General features: G+C 43.4%; 1 protein-coding gene across 1 annotated transcript; it reads right to left on the bottom strand.

Annotated features, from left to right (window-relative positions):
• Positions 1-571: 571 nt before the first annotated feature.
• Positions 572-6,737, bottom strand: LOC146631205 (E3 SUMO-protein ligase CBX4-like). The gene is made up of 5 exons (XM_085356430.1): positions 6,447-6,737; positions 6,204-6,247; positions 5,608-5,673; positions 3,694-3,760; positions 572-2,213 (listed from the first exon to the last, which is right to left on the bottom strand). Exons 1-5 carry the CDS (start codon positions 6,735-6,737, stop codon positions 738-740), a joined length of 1,944 nt encoding a protein of 647 aa, XP_085212556.1. The 3' UTR covers positions 572-737.
• Between the last annotated feature and the right edge of the window lie 249 nt (positions 6,738-6,986).

Below are 6,986 nucleotides of genomic sequence, written 5' to 3'. Positions count from 1 at the left end.
GGCGACTGGTGCTCGGCATCAGAGAGGCATGGCTTAAAAAACAGAACAGAAGCAAACATCGAGCTTGAATAATCTTCCATTTAAAAGCCTTTTTAACAATGCAAATCATATTTATTGACAAAAAGGCGCTTCATTTTTCTTTATTTGCTTGTTTAAGCATGCCTAATGGCATAATCTGTCCAAGCAGCACGCATCCTTTAAATCTGTCCATCTGTTCGCGCGCACACACACACACACACACACACACACACACACACACACACACACACACACACAGTGTAATTTACCAGGATTCAATATAATTTTCTTCCTAACAAAATTCTCCATATAGCCTACATTTGTTTGACATTATCTGACATGTAGACGGTTGACTGTATAAAACGAGTTACATCCATAGAAAAGTGAAGCGTATTTATTTACACGAGTAAGTGCATCTTTAATTACATCCCCTCATTTGCTCGATCTAATTTTGCAGTTTAGGTTTCAAGAAGATACTGCATGTTATAAAATCTCCAGAAATAACAACAGGTTGAGCTTATAAGAAAGAAATATGCAAATAGACAGTTTCTCGTTAGCTTATAAGAAGAAATATGCAAATAAAAAGTTTCTCTTGTTATCTGAACTACCAATATACAAAATGAAAACAACATCAAGGGTCGATTTGTACATTCAAGCATCCAAAAATACAAATATATGTCATGTACATTTATACAGATGAACAGCTGGTACCCAGATTGTTACGCTGCTATGTACTCCTTGAACGTAACGGTGAGGCAGTTTGTGGTAATGTCCGTGATGACTATATTCCCAAGGAAAGGTTTGAAGGAGGGAAATGTGTCCTCCTTTTTCTGTTCGTGGTTAGAAACGGACAGCGACTCGGCGTTCTCCACTTCTGCAGGTTGTTGTGTTTCAAGCTGAGTTTCTGTTTGTGTGTCAGCCTCTGTTTGTCTTTCCTCCTCTGTGTGTGTTAGCGCCTCGGGCTGTGTGTGCGTTTCAGGCTGGGCTGCCGTGGGAACTGGAGCTTTAGGCCTCGACTTGACAATACTCAAGTCAATGGGCTCCACTTGGTCCACATACCCACAATCCTGCAGCCCGGGGTGACTGTGGTGTCCATTTTGGTCGATGTTGATGCTTTGGACAGGTGATGATGCTGTGTTGGGAGCGCTTATGCTCCTGGAGCTCAAAAACCTTTTACTACCCTCACGTTCCTCACCATCTGTGTCAGAGAGGTGTCGCTTTAGCCCTTGAAACCCACCTTGGCCTTCTCTTTTGTCCTGTGATGAGGGGACTCCCCTGTTCAAAGGCCGGGAGAGCAGATTAGGTTTGGTTGTCAATTGCAAAGGCTGATCCTCTGGAAGCTGGCCCTGACCCCTGACCTCAACATGTTTATCCTGTTCTGTCACAGTTAGCTCCGCTTTCAGGGACGGTTCCTTTTCTTTGGGGCAATTTCCATTAAATCCAGAACTGAGAGACGTTGCTTTGTCTACGGGGCTTTTAGCAAATCCATTGATGAGGCCGAGCTTTTTGACGAGCTTCATCTTTTCCAGGTGCTTTTCCACACCATTGTCGGTGCCTTGCGGTGGCTTTTCAGCAGCATCACACTCGCCGTTTTTCACTTTAGCTGCTTGCATCCCGTTTTCCATGTACTTGCTCATGACAATAACAATCCGGCCATTCTTGTTTTTGTTCTTCACAATCTTTAGTTTGCTGCTGCTGACACCGTTGGGCTGTGGTAAAGCGTCCTCCTTAGGTTTTGGCTTCTCTTGCTCTTTGTGTCCGTTGAAGTTTGCCGGAAGCTTCTTCAACTCCATGGTGATATCCTTCACTTTGGTCAGACAGCCCGAGTCCTTGTCCCGAACCCACTTTTGCTGCAGCACCGGAGGAAGGTTATACTCTTTGTTAGCCAGCTCAGGAGCTTGGACGTCTATCTTGGGTTTAGCAAATGTGGGCTCGTGCACCTTAATGTCTGGCTGGTAGTGATGATGCTTCTTGCTGTTAAGCTGATAGTAAAACTTCTTGCCGTTAGCCTGCTGCTCAGCCTCACGCTCCCTGCACAGCGGCTGGTACTGGTGGTGCTTCTTACTGTTCAGCTGGTAATGCTGGGGCTGCGGACGAAGCATCTGGATGGGACTGGCGTTCTGACAGCTGTCCTCATCCAGGGACGCCTCTTGTAGGTCAGCCAGGATACTGGACCTCCTGGCAAAGGAAGGCACCTGCGAGCAAACACAGTAATCAGCATTATTAAAAACGCCCAAGCCCCATCGATAAAGAATCAAATGATTTGTGTTGTTTTAATGAGCATTTAAAATAAAGAGCATCCCTTTGAGCTGGGAATTTGATTAATGATTAAGAGTCTCCAGTTTCTACACACGTGTCTTTCCTTGGGTACAAAAAAAAGGCTTTCATGGGGCCCACGAGCTGCAATGAAGACACTGTGCTTGGAATGTGTGACGGGGCTCCAAACGAGCACAAGGTTTATTTCAGAGGCCTTGGGTCCATGTTGACACAGCCCTCCTACAGATCCCTTGCAGCTCTCTGAGCCACCAGCCCGGCCATCACAGTGACATTTCAAAGTGTCTCCCGTGGCTGTGACCTCAGCTTGGAGGAATGTCATTGGCTGCTTTGTGTCCCGGCATTGACTTTATCCCATGTGTTACCACCAACACCCTCCTGAGAGGAACAAAAACATGCCTCCGAGGGGATCCCTTAGCCCTTTGGGCCAGTGATTGATGCATTAAATGTACAATCGCAGTCACCTAACTGCAACTGTTAGGTCAGGAGACAGATTCCTATAGAATTTAATGAAGATAACGTCCCTCGCTCATTCAAATTTTCACTCCGTAAATGAGCCAACACCTAAATTTTTACAAATGAAGCTTTGTTATCTCATCATACAGGTAAAACAAAACCCTGTGGAGTAAACCATGATGGGTCATCTCAGTTTAAAATAGGGAATACTGATATATCAGCCAAATATCTGTAACAACTTGACTGATACCCAAATACATTTACAGATGTCTGTGGCCAATATTAATCTGCTGTGTCCCACGAGTTTCACGTTAAAAAGATAATGTGAAGTGGCTTACAGACATGAAATTATGCATATTATACAAAGATGCTTTTATTCATGTATAAATAACAACAAGAACAAAAACAAAATAGAAAAACATATTAACCACATATTTATTTGGAACATCTTCATCTAGCATGGCTTTCATAATCACAACTTGAAAGCCAAAAAATTTGAGTGTGAAGCCCAAACGTTTAACAGGCGGGGTCTAACAAAAGGAGCTTTGAGTTGCATTTTGGGGAATGTAGGCTTTAATGGTACCAAAAGCTTTAGCCATGTTAGAGACGAAAACGTTATTTTATTTTTTTTTAGTATCACAACTTTCATGACATGTTTCATCATTTTCACATGATGAAACGTGACATATTTCACATGTTCTTTAATATTTTCTGAAATTTCCCGACCTTAGAGAGAGAGGTACAAATAAAAATGAAACTTAAGCATCATTCATCATTACTGATAATCAAGATTAGCATTTAGAATCATGTTTTGAAGTATATTTCAGTGTGTGAATGCGCTGTGTGTAAACAATGCTATTTGAGCTGCTGCCTTTCTGGTGTTCTGGTTAATAAAAAACAGAAAAACTGAAGTCCTGTTTCCTTGTTATATGTTTTTTTTCTTACCTGGACCAGAAGATGTTTTGGCTTGGGTCCTCTCTTGCGATACCCCATCATCTGCTCTTGACGTTCCCTGCGGGAGAGGAATAGACCAGCCAATCAGTGAACCATGACACAGAGATGAGTTGCAGTTGCATGGCAACACGACGTCATGGGTGTCCTCCTCATGCTCTATTAGAAAACGCTGAGCATGTGTTACACTTCCTGATGTAAGGTGAGCATACATTGTTATTTGTTCATCATATATTTACCTGTCCTCGCCTTTGTTTAAACAGGATCAAATGTACATTTATCCTCAGCTGCTACAAAAGCTAAACAGTCAGTTTATACTAACACTCATAATCCAGTAAACAAACTCTATCCACGGTGGAAGATAAGGGCCAACCCCTCTCTGACTTTCCTCAGTCTCCATCCAAGTCCCTCCAAGACAGTAATTCAATACCGCAGACAGGAGTGATGTCAGATTCCTCCCCCACCCTCCCCCCCTCACATCTAATTACAATGACGACTCAGTGTATTTTCATAGCCTGGCATTCAGACGATTTGGCTCCCCCGAGAGGCACGCAATTAGTTTCAATAAAATCCCTCCTCTTTGGAGCAAGCGAGAGATAATTGCGAAAACAGCCGTAGAGTGAAGTCGATGTTTTGCTTTAACGTGTGACCTGCGCCTGAAAGGTTGCTGTAGGCAAAAGCTGAAGGAGACTGAGAGAGAAGCCAGTGACAGTTTAACACAGCATGCATTTAGGAAATTCAATTACACTGCCCTTCACACGGAGCAGCCTGGTCAGCCACTCAGGAGAGTATTTAGTATTTAGCCAAACAGCTAAAGTCACCAAGGTAGCCAACGCTAAAGGGTAATATTTGAATTTTTCTGATATATACGTTTACTAAGATACTATGTAGTTCCTTCAATCTTGCTTTGCTTTTGCACCGTCATCACATCATGAGCCGATTACTTAAAGATGTGAACCATAATGTAAACTTCCCCTCGACTCCAAAATACACTTTGCTTCATGTTCCTTCAGACAGATATTTAAACTCTACCATGCACGATGATGTAATGTGCAGAATGTGACTAAATTATTTTCACATTTGTCTGCTGAGGCTTTTTTGTGCCATCAGAAAGTCTGACTTTAACATGTGTGCAGGCAAGCTGGATTTATAGCACTAGAAACTGTATAAATGCAAATCCATAAGCAATTTAAACAATGTGAAAGATGCAGATACTTTAAATAAGCAGTACACCTATACAACTAAAGAAGTATAAAGTGACATCATAACTCTGTCTCGTAGATGTGGACTGATCCTAGTACTAGACTTCATTGATTTTTAATGGAGATCTTTTAGTTGAATACTAAGTGTTATTCATCTCTGAAAGCTGGTGATTGGTGTCTCGTGTCCTCTGTATTTGTGTTCTTAAAAGTGGTGCACATCAGAAAATCCAGGGGAAAAAAGTCTAACCTGCAAAAAAGTAAAGGGATCAAACAACCTTTGAACAATCATCATTCACTTATACAGTCATGCTGTGGAAAATGACACTGGTCATCTGGTGAGTGGATGGCAGGACAGCAGGTAGCACTTTAGCAGGATAACATGATGCCGACACTCAAATAACTATCAGGTAACAAAAAGTAGATGCGCAACAAAGTGGTTCAGTTTGATCTGATAACCCTAACCTGAGCTTAACCCTGATCCAACTCTGATGACACAGGGTTTAATCTAAAGACAAACATTAAGGCTTTTCTGTTAACCAAACTCTCTACACTTCTAAAACTTACAGGGGAACCTGCTTTACTCTCTGGGGATGGGTGACAGATATTTTATGTGCTGTGACAAAAACTGGAAATGTAAGATACAGTGGATTAAAACCTGTTCTATCATGTTTTTCAGCAGCTTGTGAAGCTTCTTTATCAAACGTACCTGTCTTGAAACGCATCAAGTAGTCTTGGGTCCAGGATGTTCTCCTCTGGTTCCCATGTGTTGTATCTGTCCACAGAGGAGAGACAGAGAGCAGTGAGTGCACCCTGGCCAGTCAAAAACGGCTCACCATAACAGGCACTGGCTGAAGATACCCAGGTGACAGGACCTAATTCAATCTATCACTTATAAAATCTCCCTAGAGTCATAATTGTGGGCGTGCATGTAAACAACATGCTGAGAGCTTGTCCTCCCTGTGGATACACGTGTAATAAATCATGGGTAACTTTTACGCACGGTAATAGGGGGAGGAAACAACGGTCCGGCCTCCACACAAATCTCGATACGTGGCATTTCTTAAACATAGTGTTCAATTATAGACATGTCTTCCTCTAATTGGCACACTGGGGATTGCATACATTGGGAAACCACATCCATCATCGGGGCCAATAAACGCGCCGAGTGCCCAGAGCAAGAACGCGCAACCCCCCGTACGCGCGCCCACGCACAGAAAAATGCAGGCATTTACACTTGCGCACACTTTCTGTTTTGGATGTGGCGTCCTCGTTGAGTGTATTTCTGTTATCAAGTGCACTCACCTTGGAGACCATCCACGCCACTTGACCAAATACTCAACCCGTCCCTGTGAAGGAGGAGAAACGGGATAATGAGCGTAACGTTACTTTACTCCGCGCTGCACAGTCATCTTAAAATATCGAATAACAATAATAGTAATAATAAAACAACATATGCTCCGCTGAAAGCAGAAGTGAAAAAGAAAAATCAGCCTCCTTTCCAAGTGCATGTGTGCAAAAATGTCCTTCGGTGCTCTTGTGACAAACCTTTCTGCTGCGCTTCTTCTCGATGCTCTCCACCGCAAAGACGTGCTCTCCCGCGGCGGGTAGCTCCATTTTCCGATACAAGAGAAGCCGCTCTTCTGCTTCCCCCCCCCTCTCTGCTTTTGTTATCGGACACCTTATCCTTGCTTTCAGCCCGTTTTTCCTCGCTGCTCCTCTGATGTGAAACACAAGACTCCCCCTCCTCCTATTTTCACTGCACCGCTTCCCTCGCTTTCCCCCTCTGAGGATCTCGCTCTGCAGCCGAGCTCGAGCTGCAGCCAGAAAACACTTCATGCAAATAGCCGTTGGTGTGACGTTACATGAGGGGGAGGTTATTGGGGGCGGGGGTTGTTCCCGTGCTGCATTCGGAGACTGTCGTAAAAAGTGTAATCACGACTTCAACGGCGCGTAAACAACATGAAAAAAGCTGTAAGTGGCTGATGTAGAGGATGTCTTTGAGAAATTTGGCGAGGGATGAAAACCAAGGCAAAATCTGGTAGCTGAAATTTTGTTGTGGGCTAGTTTATTGTGCCAGGATATTAA

Source organism: Diplotaxodon limnothrissa, linkage group LG6, assembly GCF_057381915.1.
Source record: "Diplotaxodon limnothrissa isolate DT_005_m linkage group LG6, D_limnothrissa_male_GT1.1, whole genome shotgun sequence".
NCBI lineage: Eukaryota > Metazoa > Chordata > Actinopteri > Cichliformes > Cichlidae > Diplotaxodon > Diplotaxodon limnothrissa.
The sequence above is the reverse complement of the archived record's forward strand: the minus strand, read 5'-3'. Positions and strand labels throughout refer to the sequence as shown.

Coding starts and splice junctions, on each gene's coding strand:
- LOC146631205 (XM_085356430.1), bottom strand. CDS start 6,737: ATGAAGTGTTTTCTGGCTGCAGCTCGAGCTCGGCTGCAGAGCGAGATC. Junction 6,248..6,446: donor AGAAGAAGCGCAGCAGAAAG/GTTTGTCACAAG, acceptor CCTCCTTCACAG/GGACGGGTTGAGTATTTGGT. Junction 3,761..5,607: donor CTTGATGCGTTTCAAGACAG/GTACGTTTGATA, acceptor CCTCTCCCGCAG/GGAACGTCAAGAGCAGATGA.